General features: G+C 39.7%; 1 protein-coding gene across 7 annotated transcripts in view; it reads right to left on the reverse strand.

The window, feature by feature from the left end:
* Positions 1-25,792, reverse strand: part of CTNNA2 (catenin alpha 2) — a 1,087,950-nt gene that overhangs the window by 690,558 nt on the left and 371,600 nt on the right. For all 7 annotated transcript variants that reach the window (XM_038561604.1, XM_038561605.1, XM_038561606.1 and 4 more), the window contains one exon: positions 22,200-22,403. In XM_038561604.1, the coding sequence (XP_038417532.1) occupies positions 22,200-22,403 (204 nt within the window). The remainder of the gene's footprint in view (positions 1-22,199; positions 22,404-25,792) is intronic.

Genomic DNA, 25,792 nt, shown 5'->3' on the forward strand with positions numbered 1-25,792 from the left:
TCGTAACAGGTCAAGAATGTTCCAAAGATTTATCTAGCTCTACCTTCAATAGGAACATAGGTTGTATTTTTTTAAAAATTAAAGTATTAGTTAATTTGATGCTTGAAAAACAATCATTCTGGAGTTGATCTTCATAAGTGAAATGACCCACATGAGGAGGGTCTTTAGAGGTTGGAATTCATTTTCTGGTGGCAATCTCAGAAAATATAATTGTAAGTGTAGCCTCTGGAGAACTTGCCCTGGATCTTTACTGCTAATTAATAGTCAAATGCCCTTTGGCCTCTAGAAAATCAACAGTCATGGCCAAACTCAAACATGTCAGAAATCCAAAATGGGTGTCCAGGCTTGAGGGTTTTATAATAATGAAATCCTTATCTGATGATAGTTCCATGTTCCTCCAGATGCACCACACCTCACGGTCTTTACTATCTCTGGGTACAGAGGCACATCTAGGAGAATCCAAAGTTGTGTCAGCAAAGACTAAGCCAAATAGTCTTCCCTGCAAAGGAGGATGTGGCTAGCGATCATATTGTTTCTTATGGCAAGGAGGAATTATTCTCTTCTTTGCTAAACTGGAGCCAGGTTCCTTCTACCTAAGCCCTTAACTCAGCCAGATGCTAGATAAGCTGCAAAATTGTTCTGTCAAGAACTGATGAATAAGGAATATGGAGCTGAATATCATTTCCATTCTGATTATTCCAGAACCCAAAGTTTCCTCTCATTTTTCAAACTAGTCTCATATATAAGGAAAACCAGACAAGTGGCAATCAAGGGACAAATACTTTGCCTTGATGATGGTGGAGCCAACCTAAGTGCCACAGATGCATCTCTACAAAATCACAGAAGTGCTAACTTCACAGCTGGAAGAAACCTTAGAGGTCAGCCTCCTGCTTCAATCTCTTGTTACAGTGTCCCTGCTAAGTGGCTACATGTTCTAGTGCAGTGCACCATCTAGTGAGAGGATGTGCTAGCCTTTGAGGTAGCTCGTGGTGCTTCAGGCCAACTCCGTTGGCAAGCAAGCTCTCACTGCTCAAAAGCTTCTGTATTATGCGGAACCTAAATACTTCTTTGCTATCTTACATACACTTTCAGACTCATATAGAATAATTTCCTCCTTTTGGTATACTAGTTCTTCCAGTGTTTGAAGACTGTGATTCTCTTCTCACTGTCTTTCCTAATCAAAACATCCCTGGCTCCTCGAGTGTCACTGCTTTGAGGCTCTACCACCCTCCTTACTTTTTGAAGATTAGTACCATAAGTTTTCCTCTGGAATCAATTTACTAGCCATTCAAAATCTTAACCGGTTTTTAATATACCAAAATGCCCATAGAGACATTCAAAATGTTTTAAAGGATTTGATGGTCTCCCAACACCCCTCATATCTATCTCCTTGTCATAAGAAGAATGACGTTACCCTTGTAATCAGTAAATCCACATACGGTTGCAGTAACTACAGATTTTTCACCTATGAACTTGCAAGTCATCACCTATGAACTTGCAAGTCATCCCTTTAATAATGTATTCTATAATTTTGTCTGTTATTATTATGGAAGAGACAATATATACCCAAGGTCAGGAATATGGTAACTACCACCATGATTTTTTCAGTACTGGTTGGGTTGTGCCAGTTGATAATAAATCAAGGAAAGAAGAGCATTTCCCAGTGAGATCTCTAATCACACTAAGGAGCTGATCCTATCAAATACGTCTGCAGATACATGAAGCTACTTGATAAGCTCCATCTCTATCACCTAAGCTAAATGAAACTGGCCTCAGGCTGATTAGAAATGGGGCCCATCAATCAGTTTTCCTATGTTAGGTAATACCCCCTCTTTTGGATAATGATGTATCAAATTTCATTTGAATCATATTCATCTTAACATAATACTTTATTTCTCATGTCATGAATAACCACAAGGTTCAAAATGTAGCTATTTGAAATCAGAGATAATGAACAGAGTATTTCTGGACATTACAAAGTGTAATTTCCTTGTTACACACAGTGGCTCTTCTATTCAACTCTGTATTCTTCATAGTGTCTAGAAGAGTGATTTGTTCATAGTGGATACCAAATAAATATTCTAAACACTGTTGACTAATAGAAATATCACCTTGCTTAAGTCAACTGCATGTTAAAACCATAGCTATTATAGAGCAGAGACTACTGAAAGGAGGACTCCAGGTAGCACATCATCCTTAGAAGAGATCCTTGAGTTTCTTTTTCTTTCTTTCTTTCTTTCTTTCTTTCTTTCTTTCTTTCTTTCTTTCTTTCTTTCTTTCTTTCTTTCTTTCTTTCTTTCTTCTTTTTCTTTTTAAGATTTTATTTAATTGAAAGAGAGAAAGCACACAAGTGGAGGGGAGGAGCAGAGGGAGAGGGACAAGTAGACCCCTCACTGAGCAGGGAGCCTGACAGGGGGCTCCATCCCAGGATCCTGGAGATCATGACCTGAATGGAAGGCAGATACTTAACTGATTGAGCCACCTAGGTGCCCCCATGATCCTTGAGTTTCTTAAGGGGTAGTCTGAGATCTTTGTGAAATCCCAAACTCACAATCATTTTCTAACATACAAATTTTTTAAAAAGATTTTATTTATTTGAGAGAGAGAGAGAGAGATAGACAGAGAAGGAGAGAGAGAGCGTGAGTGGGGGAGAGGGGCAGAGGGAGAAGCAGACTCCCCACTCAGCAGGGAGCCTGACATAGTGCTCAACCCCAGGACTCAGCACAGGACCCTTAGATTATGACCTGAGCCAAAGGCTGATGCTTAACTGACTGAGCCAGCCAGGTGCTTCCTACACACTATTTTAGATGTACAATTCAAGTATACCTGAGAGAGTTAAATAACCCATTCAGATTCAATAAGCCCAAGATAAACTGAAGTATATTCTTTTAAGGCCACTTTTTTCCAAGGAAATAATGTTTTTCATCCTTACTCTAATATTTTGAAAATCATGTCCCATATATGATACCAAGAATGATCTGAGAGGCAGATATTGGGTCGTTTGCCTAGCCTGCTCTCCAGGTTAGCTGCTGGCCAAGACACATAGCCTATAAGTGGACCATGAGGTGTGCGATGCAAAGCCAGGACTTGGAGGGACTGCAGCACACTTGATACCATGAGCTTTTGGCAGCTGTAAATGCTAAATCAAAGACACTAAAAGTCTGCTGTGTGGATATAATAAGGAAAAGAAAACACATATTCACACAATAATATGATCGAATCAAGTATCTGGCAGACTTTTCAACACTGTTAAATATTTTATTCTGTTTGTGGAGGGAATAATATTGTCAATGAATTTGATCATCCTCAACTTAGAGACCTGCTGGTTAAATGAACAGTAAATGTCTCATGAGAACATAAAAGCAATAGTTTTGTTTCGTCTCCAATTCTTCACTCAAAATAAACAAAGAGCAAAACAAAAATAGTCATCAAGTTACTTCTAGTCCTTCTCCTTGAATGTGTTTTTTTCTCTTTCTCATTCCCCCATCTTCTCCCTAGTTCAGATTCTATCATTTTCTGTTTGGATATGTCCACTAACATATCTCCAGGCCTCCAATCTGTGATGTACACTCTCAGGAGCTACTCTGTGCTGTAGGGAGGGTGGCTGTTCCCCAACACTGCATAGGTTACCCAGCATCGCTCCCAAACCAAATCGAAAAACTTCAAATAAGCAGTTGCCTGCACAGTATAGCATGCATTCCTCAATTTGGAATTCTAGTCATCTGCAATCTGAGGCCAACCTTCCTTTGCAAACTCTTTTTTTCTTCACTTAAAGTTCTTTTATCTAATCAAGCTAACTCACAGAGCTCAGAGTGTACCATACACATCTGTACAATGAATTTTACATTATATCATTCCTCATACTTAAAGTACCCTTTCTCTGACTTCTCTTATTCCTACATATCTTCCAAACAGCTCAAGTGCTTCCTCTGCTATAAATAATTCAGGATCTTGACCCAGTTGCCCTTCTCCAAACCTATCTACCTATTTCTATATTGCTATCTATTTATTATGGTTAGTTGGAATGGACTTTATAGTCTTAAAACACTAAAGAGCTCCAAAATAAGTCACCAGTTCTATTGAATATCACTCTAAACTCTTGTATTAAATAACTCCTAAAAGAGATCAGATACTCAACAAATTGTTAATATTCTTTCAAGTTGTAGATACTCAATTCTAAGTTTTAGTTTTTAAATTTTTAAAGAAATAAAATTTTCCTCACCCTGCCAGTGAGTAGCCCTATAGCAAGTATGTTCTGTTACTATAATAACTTCATATAAATTTAAAACACTACCCCCAAGTTTATTCATTATCATTTCCTTTCTGTGTTACAGAAAATGAACAGATTGATTTACCCAGCAAGTGAGTAAGCATTAGTTCTGCTAAACTGCATTGGTATAATTCAATATATCATTACAGTGCAAGGAAAGGCCTCCAATTCATCTGTAGCTATCTGGGAAGAAAATGATACTCTATACAGAAAATAAAATCTTTTATGGAGATATTTTAGAACATTCTAACTTATTTCTGCTGCAAATATTATGTTTATCTTATTCTAAAAACTGCGAATCATGGCAATTTCTAAAGAAAATAATGAAAATGATGGCTGCCATGAGATTTGGCATCACACCTTATAACCAGTGTGCTGTTCTTGGCCTGAGGGGCACAGTATAGAGTCTGTGGTAAGGGATAAGAGAGGCTTCCTGGAGCATCAGATTGGACCAGGGGCTACTAGGAAACTCAGAGAAGAGACAAAGAAGTGGCCAAACTCATTCTCATGTGTTTGAGTAGAATGTGTACAACTAAACTGATAGCTAGAATGCAGTGAAAAGTTCATCCTTTGTACTCATCTGGATATTTCAGGACAGGTCTGCCTTCTGCAAAGAGCTGAGCCTCTCAATATTATCAAAATCTTCAGATCCATAAGTATAATCACAGGTTGGCCAGATACCTAAATAATTTATGTCTTACAATAACTTTCCTATCAATTATATGATCACTTTAGACAGAAGTCTTAGGGGTATATAGTACATCATCAATTTTCAAAATTTGTCTTGCCAACAGGATCTATTTTTTTTTTTCCAAGTGAAATTGTATGTGAAAACCAAATATTTAATTCAATTAGCATCAGGACTCCAAAGGAACAAGTAGGTATGAGTGTGGGTGGAGGGAAGGGAATGAGCGTCACTCATTCCTATGTCTTCCTCACTCACTATTGCAGACCTTGAAGAATCTAGGTCTCTGGGAAATGTAGTCTCAAAACTAATAAACCAACTTATTTTTTTTATTACTCTTTAAACATATGGACATATGTCAAACTACACGTGATTTGTTAGCAAATAGACTTTGGTTCAGTGAGAATTATTTGGTGAATGTATTTATTTTGTAGGGAAAATTTAATCAGGTGCCATGCTAATCACAACGTATTAGGGATAAATCATAAGAGCTTCCCTAATGGCTGTCTGGAATGTTAAATATCTTACGTCTCTTCTTCTTATCACTGTCTTTGGCAACTGGGTATAAATTTTTATAACGATATGATTTGATGGAAATATCAATGTGACTGTTTATAAATCAAATCATTCAGTCATATACCTGATAAAAGTTCTAAGGATATAAAAATGTAAGTGCCAGAGTCAGATATAAAATAACACCAGAGGGGGAAAACAGCAAATAATTCATAAGACAAACTTAACTGACTTAAAGTAACCTTTAGAAAACAAAGGAATTTATAAGGATATTCCATTTACAAAGACATCTCAATGAATAAAGTTTGTGGCTCTCAGTATTTTGGGAGAGACACTAAAAATTACCAAATTATAAGAAAATAGTTGAGATAATAACATCAATCTCCATTTTCCCTCCATGCAGTGGTATGGATCATAGTATGGTGTCAATTGTACAATTGCCATCAGTCAGTGACTAGGAAGAAGACAACATCAAGTAGACTTAAAAACAATCAAAGTTTCTAAAGAATTTTTTGTTACCACATGATAAATGTTCCGTTTCTATAATTATCCTACATTAGCAAGATCAATATTCACAACCACATTTTCTTCAAGGTCTAAGTTGAAACTAATACCTATTATGCTTTGGTTAGGAATAGTATGGACACAGAAATAGAAAAAAAGTACTAGATCAAATAGATTCTCCCATTTAAGCTTTATTCTAACAGACTATGTTTCCTTTCCACTTTTATCTACAACTCTCAACTCACTTGGAAAATACTTTGATCAGCTCAGCTTTATTCATTTCCTTGGTCAAGTGAGGGTGCAAAACAGAATGGACCCTGGACATAGATATGGAGGGAACCTGTAATCTTACTTAAAATAAAAGGGGTGGCTGAAGATGGCAGATTTAACTCACTGATCTATAACTGGGCTTTTCTGAAACCTCATGAAAATGATCATAAAGCAATTTTCTTTTAAAGGCATCAATCTTCATGGCCAAGAAAAGAGGAAAACAACAGCATGGCGATACTTTGAAAGAGGATGTCAGAGGGAGATGTACTAGGTCATTTAGCAGGTCTGAGAAAGCTGAACCTTAGGCCAACAATGGGGAAATCTCAGAATAAACCAATTCACACTTCAAAACCCTCAAAGATGCAGGCACTTAAAGCATCAGCTTCTTCTGGAGCAAAGAAGGTTAAAGGCTAGGTTAAACACAAGAGGACTACTTGAAATTCCATTTAAAAAGCAGTCAGACCACCAGATCCTCACCCCTAACCCTGGCTGTAGGCAGCTAGCAGTTTATTTTTAGAAAAAAATAAAAGACAGGTCTTTGCCTGGGCATGGCTCATTGAGAGTAGAGTCACTGCATTGAATACCTCGGGAAAGTTGAGACAGCAGGGCTGCCTGTTATGGTTACTGCCTCTACTGTTGTCTTCTAAAATGTCTACAACCTCTAACTACTAGAGACTAAAGCTAGGAGGGTCTGCATGGTTGGGGAAAAAAACAAATTAAATTGAATTGTTCTATGAACACCTACTCCTGCCACCTATCCTTTTGGACCCTCTATGACTGATTCTAGTGGCTGTCCCAAAAGGCTGCTTCTGTCTGCTATTTGAGATTTTGGCAGGGTTCTGCTAGGATCCATAGATGCTTGCAAAAAGAACTGGGCAGCCCCGAGGGCGCAGCGGTTCAGTGCCGCCTTCAGCCCCGGGTGTGATCCTGGAGACCCGGGATCCAGTCCCACGTCAGGCTCCCTGTATGGAGCCTGCTTCTCCCTCTGCCTGTGTCTCTGCCTCTCTCTCTCTCTCTGTGTCTCTCATGAATAAATAAATAAAATCTTAAAAAAAAAAAAAAAGAAAGAAAGAAAAACTGTCCAGCCTACCATATGACTAACCCTGAGAGATCTAAAGGAGTATTGGGAAAAAATTAGAATATTAAAAATCCAATATTATGTCTAAGTCCATTAAAATATAAATCATGAGGCAATGGAGATAAAGAGTAACAATTGATGAGGGAGCAGAGGGCCAACTGAAAAAAAGCACAAGCTGACACCCCACAAATGACCCCCGCCCCCGACCCAGGTGGGATATATGTGACATTTCTCAAGCACTCCTGGCTGACATAAAGCTAAGAGAAAGGAAAAACAAATATTTAATTTAAGGAGATTATAGTCCTATAGACATAAGTCTCCCTCAGTTTACAAAATGTCTTAGTGATTTACAAGAAAAAGCATTAGGTTATTAATAACCTAAGTTCCAGAAGGAAACTCCCTACTATCTTAATGTTAATGCTTTACTAGAGGGAAAAACAACCTTAACTCAAACGACAATGGCAAGGCCTCCAGGATCTCCTAGGTCCTCTTTAGCATACAAAAATTCTTCTGAAAATCTCCCTTTCCCTTACCTCCCTCAACTCCTGGGTGTATAGTCAGCCATCCCTCACAAGCCCAGGGCAGCAGATCTTCCTGCCCATGGATCCTGTCTCCATGCTTTAATAAAACCACCAGGGATCCCTGGGTGGCACAGTGGTTTAGCACCTGCCTTTGGCCCAGGGCACGATCCTGGAGACCTGGGATCGAATCCCACGTTGGGCTCTTGGTGCATGGAACCTGCTTCTCCCTCTGCCTGTGTCTCTGCCTCTCTCTCTCTCTGTGACTACCATAAATAAATAAAAAAAAAAGAAATTAAAAAAAAAATAAAACCACCATTTTGAAAATAAATAAATAAATAAATAAATAAATAAATAAATACTCCATTTTGCACCAAAGTCATCTCAAAACTTCTTTCTTGGTCATCGGCTCAGGACCTCACCCCCACCAAACCTCACCTATATTCCAAAACTACATCAGCCATGAAGAAGCAAGAAGACCTGAATTCCAATTTCAGTTCTATTTATGTCACTTTGAAAATGTCCTTAATCGTTTGATTTTTTGCAAATATCTTGCTCTTCATTTTCATCTAAATAGCCTAAAGTCAGAAAACAAGGGCTTTGGGAAAATGGATAGTGATCCTTGCAGAATCCTAAAAACAAACAAATGCATAAAAAAAGAATTAAAAAAAAAGAGAGAGACAGATCTGGTTTTATAGGTTTTACAAAAGGTAGAAGGAAAACTAACAGATGAGGAAAAAGCAAACAGAAGAGATAAGCATAAAATCAGGCCTATGGTGATAAAAGATGTAGTATCTGTGATAAGATGAAGTTTACAGAATTTTATTTCTAAATGTTTCATGAATACAAAGAAAAACACATCTCCTAAAGGATTTTTATGTGTTTTTTGGCAGGAATCAAAAGTATGAAATTAGCCACCAAACTCAGGCCACTTAAGGGATCTCTCCCCAAGTGTGCAGAATGAATAATAAAAAGGCCAGTGTTGTCTTTTTTCTTTTTTTTTTTTTCTGTTGAGATGAAATTTATATAACATGTCAACCCTTGTGTTCTTGAGGCACTTCAGGAGGAAAAGGAAAAAGAAATGCAAATACCTGCTTGCAAAGGTGTTCACTGGGCCATGGCAGGAGGTTGGGGAGGGTGATGTGAAGGGCAAAGATAAATAATAATAATACTTGAACATGTTACTGAGAAACTGAGGAAAGGGGAAATTATGGCACTTGTCTCTGAGTCTAATGATGTCAGATAAGTTAGGTGATTTCCCAAAGCTGACTTAGGGTATGGCTGGTTCAGGTCTGGAGACAGGAGAATCTCCTGGAAAACTTGGCCTGGTAGGGAGGACCCTAGCACATGTGCTTTCCTGATACGAGCTTCCGATACAAAGATAGATTTAAGAATCCCAAGAGCAGTCAGGTGAAATGTTTGCTTTCTCTCAGAAACAGTTCCTTAGAATAGTCACCAAAAGAACCTGTAACAAAAGATCAATTCAAGGGATAGAACTGACAAAGGCAAAGCTCTGGGTTGATGCTATAAATCTGTCAGCTGCAGCCAAACCTGCAGAGCTAGGAGAAACTGAAATCAGCAATTAAGCTGTTAAGAAAGAGGATTTTGAATCATCTGTGAGAGTAGATATTTTAGTTCTAGCACTTATTGAGAGCAGAGTCCTTCCAAGGATGATAGATTGTCTTTTTACAAAAGGGGGACTAGACATGCAGGAAAAAGTATCTTTGAGGGAGGTGAGCTTTGAGAACAAAAAAACAAAATGGCCGCCTTTCAATTAATAGTTCATAGGTGAGATATTTGTTCAGATTCTCTTGCCTCTTTGTAAGGAATTCAAAGAAGGGATTAGCTATCCAGCTTCACAAGTCTCTTCTGAAATCCTAAATGTCCAGGCTCAGTAAAACTTCCCAGGCAATATTCACTTGATGTTTTCTTACAAAAGTATTTATCTCCATTCACAAAAAAGAAAATCCATTTTAAGCCCATGCTGTTTTAAATCAACTCTTGATGTGATCCACTGATTTATTACTTCAGGGGTTCCCTGATTCACCTGTTCATAGAAATCACTTGCGGCACTTGCTGAAGTTAAGAGATTATCAACCCCTTCTTTAGGAAAAGGAGGTTCTACAGGCCCAGGCTGGGCCTCCAGAGATACCATCTAAGGTTCAAGAAGTGAACTGTGACGTTTTTCTTATGCTGATTTCTCTCTTAGATAAACTCTTTTGTGCCTTTCAGGAAGTGATAAGTATTTTCCAAAGTCCCCAGTGGAATGCTGTACAACTACAACGGCAAGCCCCTCCCATACATCCACCAGGGACTCATGCCCAAACAGATCACCACAGAAAAAAAACACTTAAAATGGCAGAATTAAGAGTGGGCTTCTTGATAGGGCTCTTTGAACTGATAAGCAAGCAAGTGGCACACTTTGTATCATTTCTTATAGTTACTAGGATCATTTTAGGCCTCTGCCAGGGTCTTAAATATAACTTCATTTAGCTTCAATATAGCTAAGTATTGTTAACTTTAGCTAATTTATTTACAGTTTGATCTAGGTAGTAGAGCAGAGAGAAAACAAACCATTTTCTCCAAAACATGTCACTCAACAGACCCAAAACATATGGGTTATGTTGCTACCGATTTTTTCTTTTCTTTCTTTTCTTTTCTTTTCTTTTCTTTTCTTTTCTTTTCTTTTCTTTTCTTTTCTTTTCTTTTCTTTTCTTTCCTTTCCTTTCCTTTTCTTTCTTTTCTTTTTTTTCTTTTCTTTTCTTTTTTTTTCTTTTCTTTTCTTCTTTTCTTTTCTTTTCTTTTCTTTTCTTTTCTTTTCTTTTCTTTTCTTTTCTTTTCTTTTCCTTTTCTTCTTTCTCTGTCCTCTCACCTCCCTTCCTCCTCCTTTTCATTATTATTAGAGGGGGATGAAAGAGAATTTATTTATTCATTTCAAAAATATTTACTTTTCCAGACTAGACACTCTAGATCCTGGGGATTGTGAACAAGACAGCATTCCTCTCATGGGAGCTTCAAATCCAGTGGAGGAGCAGACAGTAATAACACAAAGAGATTCTGTAGTTTTGTGGGCTAGCAGGTCCTCTGACAGAAATACACCACTGTGATTAAGAGCAACATATTCAAGTCGAAACACAGAGTCATCCATTAGAAGTTTGAGAAAGAATGTTCCAGTCAGAAGGATGCTAAGTGCAAAGTCACTGAAGCAGCAAAGAATCTGGTATGTTTGATAAAGAGGGAGGCATCACCACCAGTGAAACACTCAGTTCTCAGAGTGTAACAATTTCCTGAATGAATCAAGAGAAGCTTTTTAAGATGGGCTTAGATCAGGCAGTCTTAGATCCAAGAAAAGAGGCTCTTGTGAGCTTATCTTTGGAACAACCCATCCAGGAACAAGAAATCCAGGGTTATGGGTCCCCCATATCTTCTGAAAACACAAAGGAAAAGTTTATCCAGGTTCATGGGTTTGGTGGTAGAGTACAGCCTGCTGCTTTCCCTGACAGTTTTGAGAGATCTTCCTTGAAATACCAGAAAGGCTTTCCCAAGAAGATCAATTGATGGATTTTGCTGTCCAGGCTGTCTTAACTAAGATGGCCAAATCTGATGACTCAGGAGTCAACTCTGTCAACAGTCTCTGCTCATTGACTAAATCAAAGATAGCCCCTTACTGCCTCATAACATTACTTGCTCTTCCTCATCCTATTGATTGACCTTGTGTGATTCAGAACCAACTTTCAAGGACTCTGTAGAGGGATGTGTTTGATAAAGAGAGGATCTAGCTAGAATTTTAAGTATGGGACTTAATTTTGCTGTTAAGGCAGTTTCTATTTTCATTTCCTGTTTCATTTGATAATTTTTTCCTTTGTGATTTGACCTTTTCTGTTCCTTATGGAAGTCCATGGTGAATAATGTGTCTGATATCCAACCAAAGGGTTGCTATAAGAGATAACCAGCTCCTTTGCTCAAGAGGCTACTGCCACCACTACTCTAGATACTTTGAATTACCCTATCTCTTCCTTCCCATTATCCTAGGCTTGTGGCAACCAGGGCCCTCCCGTCCCACCCCTTCAAGTAAGCCCATGTTCCTCTACCATACAACTCCCAGTCCTGCCTCCTAAGACTTCCATCCAATTTTGACAGTCTCTTGTTCCTTCATCACATGTTGGATACTCTCTTCAATTTCTTTAGAGACAGTTTATAATTTGTATCTCTTAATTGACCATCTTTAGCCCTTGAAGGTGTGATCTATAATTGGTGTTTTTGCCAGCTCTCATTCATGACAGCTTGTTTCATTTTATTTTTAGAGATTCTGGAATCTCAGCTTCTACTCCCTGTAATTTATCTGTAGAAATTCTTTGAGGCTCGGGTTTAAAGTGTGTTCCTCTAGAAAGAGTTGGTATTTGCTTCTGCCAGGTACCTGGCAACCCACCACCCAGAATCCCTTTAAATGAAATTTCGGATAAACTTTATGTCACCCTAGAATGTAGATTCTGACCCCAAAACTGAGTGATGTTGAGACTGTGGTTATAAATTCTTGCTGGTATGAAAAGTTTTGGGTTTTTTTTGTTTGTTTTTAACAATGCTCCTCAAAGACCAAGACAGCATCCATTTCCATTGTTTCGCTCTGTAGGGAAGTTTCTGTTCTTTGATCATGGACTCATAGTGTCCTCATCTGAGAATCCAGGCTTTATACTGAATTTTACAGGCTTTATCCCGAATCTGGCTCTCCAGCTGGGTCATAGATTTTTGTCTCCTGTCTTTACACACTGTCTCATTGAAGACCCAAGTCTAGACTAGAAGGAATATGCAGGCCTGTCTCTAGTTTATTGTTTCTTGCCATTTAATGCCTCTGAATAATTCCCTTACATTCCCGTGAGTCCATTTATGCATTAAAAAGAAAGTTAGGGATCCCTGGGTGGCGCAGCAGTTTAGCACCTGCCTTTGGCCCAGGGTGCGATCCTGGAGACCCGGGATCGAATCCCACGTCGGGCTCCCTGCATGGAGCCTGCTTCTCCCTCTGCCTGGGTCTCTGCCTCTCTCTCCTCTCTGTCTCTGTGACTATCATAAATTAAAAAAAAAAAAAAAAAAGTTAAAAAAATTCTACAGGTGATAGAAGGAAAGAAAAAGAGGCAAGGAAAAATGACAGATGTTAAGGGAGAGTGGGGAAAGAGAGAGAGAGATTGATTGATTAGTTGGGATTGCTTAGTACCTCTTTTCCTCTATAGAGAAGTCAACATTGAGCTCTAGAGTTGTTGTGACTTTCGCTGCTCAGACTTAACTCATTATTAAAGAACCAATACTAGGAACCCCATTTAGATGACAAGGGAAACTGTTTTCCCAAATTCTTCCTACTGAAGAGATTGCCAGGCAGTGGGCCTCACCTTTGCTGACTGAGTATATCTTAATACTAGATAATAAGTTTATTGTTGGGGGATACCTGGGTGGCTCAGCAGTTTAGCGCCTGCCTTTGGCCCAGGGTGCAATCCTGGAGTCCCAGGATTGAGTCCCACGTCAGGCTCCCAGCATGGAGCCTGCTTCTCCCTCCTCCTGTGTCTCTGCCTCTTTCTCTCTCTCTCTATCATAAATAAATAAATAAATAAATAAATAAATAAATAAATAAATCTTAAAAAAAAATAAGTTTATTGTTGGATAGCAGTCAACTTTTAGGAGCTCTCAGTAGAAGTGAACACCCTAAGCAGATCCCTCAGTTTCCCAGGGTATCAGTCAAGCTTCCAAAATTTATGTCCTGGGTGACTCCTTTGAACCCTTTCAAGCAAATCAAGGTTCCATGAAAACACTAACAAAAACTCCTTACCTCTAACCACTAGTCCAAATTCTAACTCTAAATCCCAAGAATCACAGAATCATAATTTAGAGCTTAGGGAGAGGGCCATATTTGTACAAGGTACCACTAATTTTCTCGTGTTTACACTCTGGGAATTTTAGTCCATCTCCCTGATCCCTAGGAACTAGAGATATCCCCATGTTCAAGGGAGAACCCTGGTCTTTCTCTCTTCAAAGCCTGCAGGACCAGGAAAAGGCAGGTGCCTCATCTATAACTCAGACAAACTGCACTGCATCTACTTTCTTACAACTCAGAGGCTTGGCCTTCCTATTGTTTACCCTGTGGATTCCCCAGGACTGCCAATCCTAGTCGCTTTTCTCCAAGGTCTCTAAAAATCAGCCCATTTCATAAGGACTGCCATTTGTTTCTGAGCCCTGGCAACAGTGCTGTCCATAGTATTCCCTTAAATAGGGCCACACAGCCAGACATATTCCAGGCCTCTCAGTCCCCATCCAGACACACCCAGTGATGCTTTATCTATTACACTTCTTATCTCCAAAAAAGCCCTCAATGAATTTTAAAGAAAAGAGTTTTTATTTGAGATTAATAAAATAGGGAAATAACAACACTTGGGAGAAGGGCGCCTGTGTGGCTTAGTAGGTTAAGAGTCTGTCTTTGGCTCAAGTCATGATCCCAGGGTCCTGGGATCTAGCCCCATGTCAGGCTCCCTGCTCAGCCAGGAGCCTGCTTTCCCTCTCCCTCTGCCATTCCCCCTGCTTATGCTCTCTCTCTCTCTCTCTCTCTCTGCCAAATAAATAAATAAAATCTTCAAAAAAAAAAAAAAAGGAGGGGGATAATAGAAACAAACATGACTTTCCTTTGACACTGAATGTTCTGGCTGTCACTCTGTTAATCTATCTCTGAATATTCCCATAGGTATATTCTATTACCTACCCAATAGCTAACAAAGTGGAAGCTCAGAGTCTATCTACCTAGCCTAAATTCATGTCATATATACAAAGACAAAACTGGGATTTGAAATTGGGTATATAGATGGTTACAAAGCAAGGCTTATGAAGTCTGCTAAACTACCCATACTGGGACGCAGGGGAGAGTTTTATATAGGAAAGACCTTTCCTGGCCAAGAAATGGCATGTAATATTGCATTAAGAACTGAATCTGACAATCCAAAGGAAACAAATCTAGTCAGACCCATCTGTCTTGGGATCCTGTATATCATTTAATTGTACATCATGAACTAATAATAAGTAACAGCAAACATGCATACAACATGATGTACTTTTCAAAAGGCCTAACTCCCCTACCAGCATAATTGCTCCATACTTTAGATCCTTTAGGACCAAGGAGACCTGCCACATTCCCACAAGGACTAGATGTTACCCATACCTGTGCTCTGCTAACCAACCACCTGCAGTCTTGATCTCCTCCCAGAGCCACTCAGTACACTTGTGCTCTGTGGGACACCTGATCATGGCAAAATTTCTCTCACCTTCATTATTCCCCCCCGGGGAATATGTCCCACCACTGGTGTCTGAGCCAGTGCTGCCCAGCACACCCCTCCTTAACACTCCCTTGGCTTTTGAGATTCCAGTGCAGCAAACTCAGGTGAACACCATTAGAAAAGGAATGTAGTAAAAAAAGAAAAGGAAAAAAAAAAATGTGTTACTCTATACAAGTCCCAGGGTACCTCTGGGAGTCACACAGCAAACTGTCTGACAATGCAGACAAATGGGGTTGCAATGTAATTCAAAGATGAAGCCTAATGCACTATCCAAAAGACTTCTCTTCCCAACCATGTTTCTTAGGAAGAGTAGATTCAAAAGACAGTTTTAGATCTCAGAAAAGGGGTTTGGTAACCTAATTGTACTTTTTCAATGTCTGGGCAGGGAATACAACTAAAAAAGGAATTTAAGAATTATCTCTTCAGGGAGCAAAAGTTTTATATAAGAAGCATAATTGCACAGATGAATTTGAAGGTCAAAATTCATAGAGATGAGAGCATTTAGCACATTTGAAGGCACAGAGTATAAAAAGAAGAAAATGTGCAAATAAGGAGAAGACAAGGAAAATCTTCTCACCGAAGGCATCCCATTCCCATTCCTATTAAGACAGATCTAAATTTCCTCTTAAAATGGAGGCCTTTGATGGGGAAGTATGGGCAACACAGAGTCTAAACAGGCCCACAAGTATTTTCAAACACTACTTTCTATTCTATGCCAAACATTTTGGGAGAAACACCTGTAATCAAGCAAACTGACTTTTGTGAGTTTCATCCCTTCTTCTACATAATAACTGAAAAGAGAGAAACAAGAAGGCTTAGATGCTACTGGAAACAATATTTATGGTTTTTTAAAGAATGTTACGTATTTATTTATTCATGAGAGGCAGAGAGAGGCACAGACAGGCAGAGGGAGAAGAAGAACGGGGAGCGCAATGCGGGACTTGATCCCAGGACCCCGGGATCACAACCTGAGCCAAAGGCAGATGCTCAACCACTAAGCCATCCAGGAGTCCCAGTTTTTATGTTTCATTAACAATTAGCCTTATTAAGTGGTAACAGCTACTCAGTCTTTCTTCCATCTTCCTATCTGGGAGAAATTTGGCAGCATGATAAAGTTATCCTTCTGATGGCACTCCCTTAAGAAGCTCTCAGGACCTTCTCTGGGACCCTTGATCAAATCCAACTGTTGAATTTGTCCACTGGTTGTGCTCAACCCCTCTGTGCAGTACCTTATATATAGCCAACTTAGGGAAACTCTGATAAATGAAAAATCAAATTTATAAAGAAAAATCAATAAAATACAGAAAAAATACACCTATGATCATTTAAAATAGAACCTCAGAGGCATTTAAAATGTCTTCACATACAAAAGTTTCACTGCACAAAATTCTCAGGGATCCCTTTAAAGCACATAAACTGTAAAGCTGTGCCTCCCTACTTTCTCACTGTTTCCTCCGTCATTCTTTGGGTCTAAAACAAAACTCTATACTGCCAGCATGAAAACGCTTCCCTCCTTACCTTTCCCAGCACTCTTCTTTAAAAAATACTCTCAAAATGAATTGGTTCTCAATGAATCATTACAAGTTCACATAATAAAAAGCTAAGCAGCCAGTACACCTAAGGTTAGAGGATGTTTATTGATATGGTAACATATTCACAATATATTAAGAAAATAGGTTACAAAATGCCATATACAATGAATTTATTTTTTAAAACTCAAGGTATAACATGCTTGTGTGTTTCTGTGTACAAATGTATCACTAAGTTTAAAAACATTAGAACGACAAATACAAATTTGCTAACAATGATTATCTTTAGAGGTGTATGAATAATTTTTCTTATTCTTTTTTTTTTTAAGATTTTATTTATTTATTCATGAGAGACACACAGAGAGAGGCAGAGACACAGGCAGAGGGAGAAGCAGGCTCCATGCAGGGAGCCTGACGCGGGACTTGATCCCAGGTCTTCAGGATCAGGCCCGGGCCGAAGGCAGCACCAAACCACTGACCCACCGGGGCTGCCCACTTCTTATTCTTCATCTACGATGAACATACATTTCTCTTGCACCATTAGAAAACAAAATAGCAAGCTCACTATGTTCAGAGTCCCCTCTGCTCTGGATATCACTTCATGTGTTACTAATATAGTGGTGTATTCTGGAGCCTTGGCACAGTAGAGGACCTACAACTGAAACCTTTTAAGACAGCATTTCAGACCTCAACTTTCATAAACTGGATCCATCAGGCACTTGTAATATGTATATATTCTCCTACATTAATTTGTCCTCCTGTGCTTTTAACATGTGCATCACATTAGTGGTTTACAAAATGTCCCCAGGAATCCACTTAGGTGCTTCAAGAGGTTTGAAAAATGTTGGATTCAAACATTTTGTAAAAATATAAGTATTTTTTAGCTACTTACAAGAATAGGATAAAAAAGACCAGCCACATTTTAACACAACAGAGACCAGCAAGTCATTAATTTATGACACCTGATTCTCTGTTAAACTTTGTATGATGGTCTTAAAAATTGGTAGTTCTGCATTAATCTAAAAAAAAAAAAAAAAAAAAAACAATTTAGAGCAACACAGACTGCCTATTTATGTAAAACTGAACCAGACTGCATAGCACCACAACGCACAAGGTCCAGGCATACCTGATTATCACACATTCCCATCAAGGCCTAACAGCAAATTGTGCACAAAGAAATAATGGCTTAACACATCTTGTTATTGTTCTGCACTTAGGTTTAGTACTTAGAGTTTTATATTTTTCTGGTCTTTTATATTTATAAGAATGAGAACCATAGTTAGGTATTTTTGATGATATAGCTTTGAAACAAAATTTTTCTATTTAACTCCCTTTTCACATGCAATCTGTCTAGCAGAGTATCCCGGCACTGCAAAGTGAGGTTTTTTTTTTTTTTTTTTTTTTTTTTTTACAAATTGTCACATTTGAGTAAATCACAATTTTCCATGCTGCAAAGCCAGTTGAAGATACCAACTGAAGATACCACAGAGGGAGCTGTTACCACTTTAACCGCCATTCACACTGATTGCTATGCATTTTGTGTTCATGACACAGATACATCCTTCTCACCAGCTACATTATAAGCCAATTTTGTTTAAAATACAGTTAGAATTTGAGTACTTCACTTCTACTGCTACCACTTGAGCCAAGTCACCATCCTTTCACGAATTATTTCAGTGCCCCCTCTCCTGTCTCCCTACTTTTTTTTTTACCCCTTGTACTCCCATGGCCTATCTGGGGAGCTTAGTCACGGCACTTTCTTCCCAACACTCTCCAAGAATCCTCCATTGCATTAAAGTGAAAGACATATTCCACACAACACTGCACAAGGCCCTGGGTAGTCCAATGCCTTGTACCCTTGCAGACTCTGTCTCCTGCTGGCCCCCATTCACTCCCATCAGCCTTGATTGCCTTCCCATGAAGGCTTCTGAGACCCGGGGACCCACACACAGCCAGGGGCTGAACCTCCCTGCTCCTTCCACCTTATGTGTTCTTTGTTCCCTCATCTCCAAAAGGTCTTTAGCCAAAAGTATTTTCTCAATGAACCCTTTGCAGGCCATCCTTACTTACAGCTGCACCCCATGCTCCCTGTCTCCTAGGATTTATATTTCCCTATGTCACAAGTCATCATCTGAGATAACCCTTGCTCAAATTATTGTTGCCCCCAAATAGAGTGGAATTGCCATCAGAACAGAATTTTATCTATTTTGTTCCCTTCTACATCCAAGAAGCCTAGAACAGTGCCTGGCATAAAATGGTCAGGCACACAATACATATTTATTGAATGAATATTCTAAATTCAAATCTATCATAAAATCCTTATCAATAAAATACCATATTTAATTGTTGCCTGTCACGGGGTCACTTTTAAGGCTTTTTGTTTTGTTTTGTTTTTTGTTTTTGATGAAAAAAGTTTTACTGCCACAGGGGGAAAAACTGCCCTAAAATTGCCCTAAAATTGCCCTAAAAACTGCCCTAAAATTGTAAGTTACAGAGAAAAGTTTATGTCTTCATTATAATTTGGAACTATTTATAGTACACGACATAACACTCCAAGCGCCACCCTGATGGCACTCATCCAAAGGCCACAGAGCCTTTAGAAAGAGTCTCTCTCTACCCATTATTAGTCTTCACATACGTACAATAGTGATTGTCTATTTAAAGGTTTTTTTTTTTTTTAAAGAATCTTCTCACTTGGGCTTACGTCATCAATTTTAAAAAGCAAGGCCACCCAAGGCTTTTCTTTTCTACCACTGCCATAACGTGATCACTTCTGCCACATGCATCTGTTCACCCAGCCCTTTTTTCTCATACCAGTTTCTTGGAAGTGTCCAATTTTTGTTACACACACATTGATCTGTAAATACTTCTGTGGAAATACCTAACTCAGAACGGATAACCTACTGAGCTCAGTGTAACTCATATGGCCAACCTACAGCTCGTGGCCCTTGCAGACACCTTTTCCTAATCACTTTGTATACAGCTCTTCTTCCCAATCTCCATTCCCCTGCAGTGGATACCACTTGGCATTTATATGTTTTTAGGACAGCTCTACTTATAAGTGAGCTTTATAAATCAAATCTTCATCAGGGAAAGATAAGGAAATATTTAGAATCCAGAAGTATCAAAGTATCAGTTATGCCTATTTTTAAATCTTTTCTTCTCAATCTAATAAATTCTTTGTCCTACAACTGCTTAGCTTATTAAGATGAAAACATGCAGAGTGATAATTTGATAATACATTTACTCCCAGAGCTTACAAAATTTAAAAAGAAATATAACAAACATCGTAGGCACAACCAACCAATTTATTGGTTGCTGTGCAATACAACAGACTTGTCAGTCAAGGCATAGATGTGTATGTGGGTTTTATACTAATATATGCTATACCAAAATAAACATCAATTGATATTTTGACAGTAGGAATGAGTGCGCTGGACAGAGATGATGGAGCTGCATCCAATTTTACCTTAAAATCACCAAAGAAGAGTGAAGTTATACAGTTTACATAAAAGTCAATAGGAGGTGTTTTATTTTAAGCCTTTGATCCTGACAGTTCAAAGTGAATAGAATCTGCACTTGAAATTTAAGCACTAAGCCCACCTATGTATTATCTGCAACCATATCAAAGTAGAAACCAAGTTTTTATAATACAAAATACAAAACATTCCTGTATCACAAGGTTGTGAACAGAAAAATAAGCACAGAGAGTCAATAAAATACAAAAACCCATCAGCTCTGCTGATCCATATGAGTTTACGGTGAAAGGAAAAACTTCTGCTTGACAGGACTGTAGATACCAAACTGAAAATTACATGTCAGATCTCTATCAACTCTTGTTTAATCATGTTCTGTGATTACCATTCATGGGAACATACTTTTTTTTCTGAAATATTTATATTGACATCTTAACCATCACTGTCATCTCTGCTGGTTCTACTTCCTCCGTTGGCAATAATTCTTCATTGATAGGAATACCAGCATGCCTTAATATAAAACCAAATTCCACATACAAGTAAGTAGCCTGTTGCTATTCTGTTAAAAACAACAAACACACAGAATCCCAGATGTTGCAAGCATTTTTGTTGTTGTTGTTGTTAAATCTGCTATTCAGAAGATTTACTCAGCGTGAGAGACAATAGGAGTCAACATTTCTAGCTTTACCCAGCACAGCACCCATAGACCAAAATCACATAAAGTATTAGCCAGCCAGTGTCCTGTGGAGAAATCCCCATAAGCAGCTGGATACCATGTGAGACAGCCACATCTTATTCTTGGTGTGCTAACAATGGGAAAATCTCCCAAAAATCAAAGGATCTGAGGGTTGACATAAAAGAGACAAATTCTTGGTTTTCCGTTTGTAGAGCACTCTAAAATCTTTTTGTTTTCTAGACCAAAGGTCTCTGAAGAGTCTGGAGGGGGCAGCACTGTTCCTGTCAATGCTGACTCCCAGCTTGACCAGTGGACTGCATGTCATTCCGGGCTGGGGCTGAGGCAGGAGTGGGGGGTGGGGGAGGTGTTAGGGGAGGTGGTGGCATAAGAAGAACTTGGTTGGAGGGTGGACATGGGTTGGCTGCATTGCCTCTCAGTTTGCCTTATGGTGTTCTAAAAGGACCCAGCATGGGGTTCAAAAGTCGTGCGCAGATTTTTCAGTGTCCTGCTCCCTACTTGACCACTACACAGAGCACTCCTTCAACATGTGGTGTCAAGACCTCACTTTACCTACATTTTACCACTTTATGCCGAATTCTCTCAAACCCAGGAGTCCAGGACAGGAGAAACTCCAGATCATTCATGGTTGCAAGCACGGGGCACCACAAACATCAGTTCAGCTGAATGAGGGTAGCAAATCAATACAAACATAATTCAGTGCCTTTCAAAACAAAGAATATGGATTTCAACTTCTTTGAGTAGTTTTCAGGTATGTTAACAACTGTCACACTTCGTAACTGTAGGGCAGGACAGCTATTGTCTGTGCTGCACTATCACTAGATGCCACTAATAAACCTGGAGGTTAATTCTCATAAGAACTTCCAACTGCACAATGAATCAACACGTCCTCCAAGTTGCACCGCCGTTGCAACAGTTTCGACTGAGCCTGTACAAACATTTGAAAACCTGTTATGCTTACGAATGCCTTTTAAGGGTGAAGATTAGCATCTTAGAGCCATCCTTGGCTTGGAACAGGGCTCTTCCTAGGATGACTTCATTACATCCTCCTTTCCATCCACCGTCCACTTGCAACCCACTGCAATCTTACGCTCAATCTAAGGCCAGCCATCCAAATGACCATGGAATCATGCAAGCCAGCGGCCAACGTCACCCTAGCCAGTGGGTTGCCCGGCTCTCTTCCAGGCCAGCAAGGCATTCGGAGCCAGCGCACGGCCCAGGCCCGCAGAGCGGTTCTCCGTCTCTCCGGGGAACGCCTGTCCTCTCTCCCTGCAACGCACGGCCTCCTCCAAGCCAGGAGGCTTCGCCCAGGCCGGGCAGCCCGAGCCCCAGAGCCCCAGAGCCCCAGGACTTACGTTGTTCATGTACTCGCTGAGCAGGTCCTGCAGCGCCTGGCGCACGGCGTTGCACTCGGCCACGATCCTCTCGCGCCGGTCGTCGCGGGTGCAGGACGAGTCGGCCATGAGCGCCGCCCCGCTGATGATGCTCTCCAGCCTCTCCTCCAGCGACGGCCGGAAGCGGGCCTCGCTGAACGTCATGGGGTCCAGGATTATCTTATTCTGAAAGCGGCAGCATGAAAGAATTAGGAGAGAAGACACGACTGCCTTTGCGCCCTGTTCTCTAAAGCAGGCTCTGCATGGAGGAGCGGCTGCCTGGCGGCCTAGACAAGTGCCCAAGTGGCCTTGACCAAGGAGCGACTGTCCCTAAGATGTTCTCCCCTGAATCTAATCTTCAGGGTGAAGAACAGCGCGGCTCGTTCCAAGGCTGTGTTCTTGCAAAAGGTTGTCTCAACCAAAGGGCTTTCCAATGAGATTGTGACACCAGCTTTTCTTTTCTTTTTTTTTTTTTTTTTTTGCTTTTTTTCTTTTTACATTGGTAGGCTTCAAGGAACGTACAAGTATTTCAGTGTACCACTCTGAAGGATTATGGGAGATTTTTAGAGCCCCAGAGCAAGAACATGATTTGTAATCAACAACTGAAGGATGCATCAGCGCTCACCAGTGTACACGTTATATCTACCTCATGAGAAGTGGAGAGTCCCTTGGCAGGATGCCTCTTGAAACCTTGATGAGTAGCAACCAGAAGATATATACTGTACAGGTTACCTCCCACTAGAAACAGATATATTTTACATAAAAAAAGATAGTGTTCTAGAAAAGGATTCATTGTGTTGGGTATGTGAGACTTGTCACAATTAACTGAAAGTATCATGATAAAGAGATTAGTTATGAAGGAGCCTAGATTAGGGGCAAAATAGAGATGTCTCCTTAAACGAAGGTGTTGCAGAGAACTTAAGCTTCACTTTGCCCCTGCTAAGTCTGAGGAGCCTGGACGCATGTAGGTGGGGATGTCTAGATACAGAAACAAGCATCCCGATTTCAAGAGACAAATCAGTCTGTATGAGGATCTGGGCATCATCAGATGAGGGTCCAACCCTCCAAAACATCCTAATGTAGTTGCTGAGAATTGTGCTCAAAGCTTCTGTGACTCTGACTCTGATTCCCCTGTTTTAATGCACATATCTCCATAGCAGAGATCCTATCAGCACAAGGGCTATGAGGTTCTGAGGAATGAGTGCAAACAGGAGGGAACTTAGAAAGAAAGAAGCATACACTAAACATAGACCAGGTCTGAGGTCCACTGGAATCTTGGATTTCCTAGGAAATTACTCATTGGTCAAAGCTCCCTCTTCAGTTGAGAGGGCAGATGCATGAGGTTATGGAAACACAGAAGAGAAAGCTTTTCTGTGTCAAGTTTTGACATAGAAACCAACCTCACATTTTTGCATAGATCTTAGAGGATGATTTGTTACTTCACTCAGAAGAGTATGACTCAGACCCTGTGCCTTATGCACTAGTAATCCTCCAAACAGTGTCAAAAAAACATGAAGAGGCCTCAGTACAGTGGATGGCTTTGCAGCATCTATCATTACATGGAAAATTCACAAAGGAAGGCTGAGAGGAGAACACTGGTGTTCCTGCCACACTGGCTGTCTGTACCAGAGCTGGGGATCCCTTTGAATTCTCTTTCTCACTCTCTTTCCACTGCTGCTGGTTGATTTGTTTATGATCATCTTATCATGTAACATGCACTAAGTACTGATACTCTAATTAAAGAAACTCCCGATCAAAATATAATTAAACTATTTTCCTTTACAAAGATGACTGCTTTCCAAAGAACTCTTTTACAGAAACTCAGATTCACATAATAAAACATAACAAGAATCATTCGTTCTGCTTTGAGTTTTCAGGAGACTCTTCAGAATCATATATTGGCTTTAGCATAGATTTTTTTTTTATTATACCTTGTTCTAAAAATACAAAGAAGTGCCAATTTGATGGAAATATACTGAGGTAAATTTGAACTCTTCAATAAGGGCAATTGTAAAACAGTTTCTTTACAGAACAGAAGAAAATGTACTACTGTCATTAGAACATCACCTCCTAAATTATTTTCCACGGAACACTGAGCTTAGAGATGTAATGTTTTGATGAAAAAAATAAGTTTCCCTGGCCAATATGTTTTGGAAATACTGCATGGCCCAAAGCAAATTACCACAGGAAATGCTTTAGGAGAGTTCTGCATTGAAGGAGTCAGTTTACAGTAGCATTCCTCAAATCTATTCGAGCAAAGAGAGAGTTCCCTTTAAAACACATGCATTACCTATGAGAACCCAAGAACACACTTTAGGAAATGTGGCAATGTCAGCTGAGTGATCTTCCTACCTGCCATGGCTCTAGGCTGTCATGAAAGCGAATGCTCTGAAACATTGAGCTTGAAAAACTCTGCATAAAAGTTACACTGTTCATTGCATTTCTAATGGAATTTTTCATTATTTATAGATTACAGGGGAAAAACTTTTTAAAAGTCTCCCTCGGAAAGAAACAATAAATTTACAATATTCTCATCTCTATCTGTGGTGGAGATGGGAAGCATTGTGATGATGGATGTGAAAGGCTGGTGGGGAGAAGCCACTCAGGACCTGAGTGCCTTTCAGAAAAGAAAAGGCATAAAGGTAAAGGGCAGTGCACACATGTCTGCATGTGTCTCTGTGCATGTGGGGGGGGGGGTTGCGTGGCTTATGTGTGTCCAGGTTATGTGTAATGGGTGGAGGAGGATGAGTGTATATATGGGGAGGGAGTTTGGGTTGTTTGTGTATATGTGTGTTCAAACAACTGGCCATATCTCAAACAAGCTTTAAAAAATAATAGGCATGCATGCACAGCCAAATGAAGCCAGGGGCTCAAGGGCTGAAAAACACACTGTATTTACAGTTGCTAACATTAAAAGTAAAAACAAAACAAAACAAGGAAAAGCAAACTCCTGGAACTGAAACCTGGTCAAGAAATATAGAGGATAAATGTCAAAGTGGGGAGACAGAGGAATATGTGCTTCCACACGATTTGGGAATGACTTAAGAAACACCTAGGCAGGTGTCTTGGCTAGTACACTTCAGGGTCATTTCAGACCAGCCAAGAGCCTCTTTCCTGCATCAGCGCAGCCTGTCCTCACCTCTCTGTGCGGCTGCCCTCTACTGGCCAGAAGGGCAAACCAGCATTCTGGATCCATACTCTCCTCCCTGGTCAGAGTATTTTAAGTGGGTAACTGGCCGGCGCCAAAGAAAGAGCAAGGCCAAGGCTTCCGGCCTCCCCCTTGCGACAAAGGTGCGCTCCTTCGAGAGGATTTTATGCTTTTTCCTAGTATTCTGACTTCTTTTAATCCACTGAGATTTTACATTTTAAATATGTAAGTCTCTTGTTTGTATTCTTAAAGCTCCATTAATCTTTTTATCCTTTTGATCTTTTATTTCCATCTTACATTGTCATTTTAGTTCATTTAACAATTGCAGGCCTACATTTCTTACTTTATCTTTTTCTTTTTAAATGAGACTAATTTCTTTTTATCTCACCTATCTTCATTTTGCTTATTTGACTTGTATAATATTTTG

The sequence above is a fragment of the Canis lupus genome, chromosome 17, assembly GCF_011100685.1.
Source record: "Canis lupus familiaris isolate Mischka breed German Shepherd chromosome 17, alternate assembly UU_Cfam_GSD_1.0, whole genome shotgun sequence".
NCBI classification, from domain to species: Eukaryota; Metazoa; Chordata; class Mammalia; order Carnivora; family Canidae; genus Canis; species Canis lupus.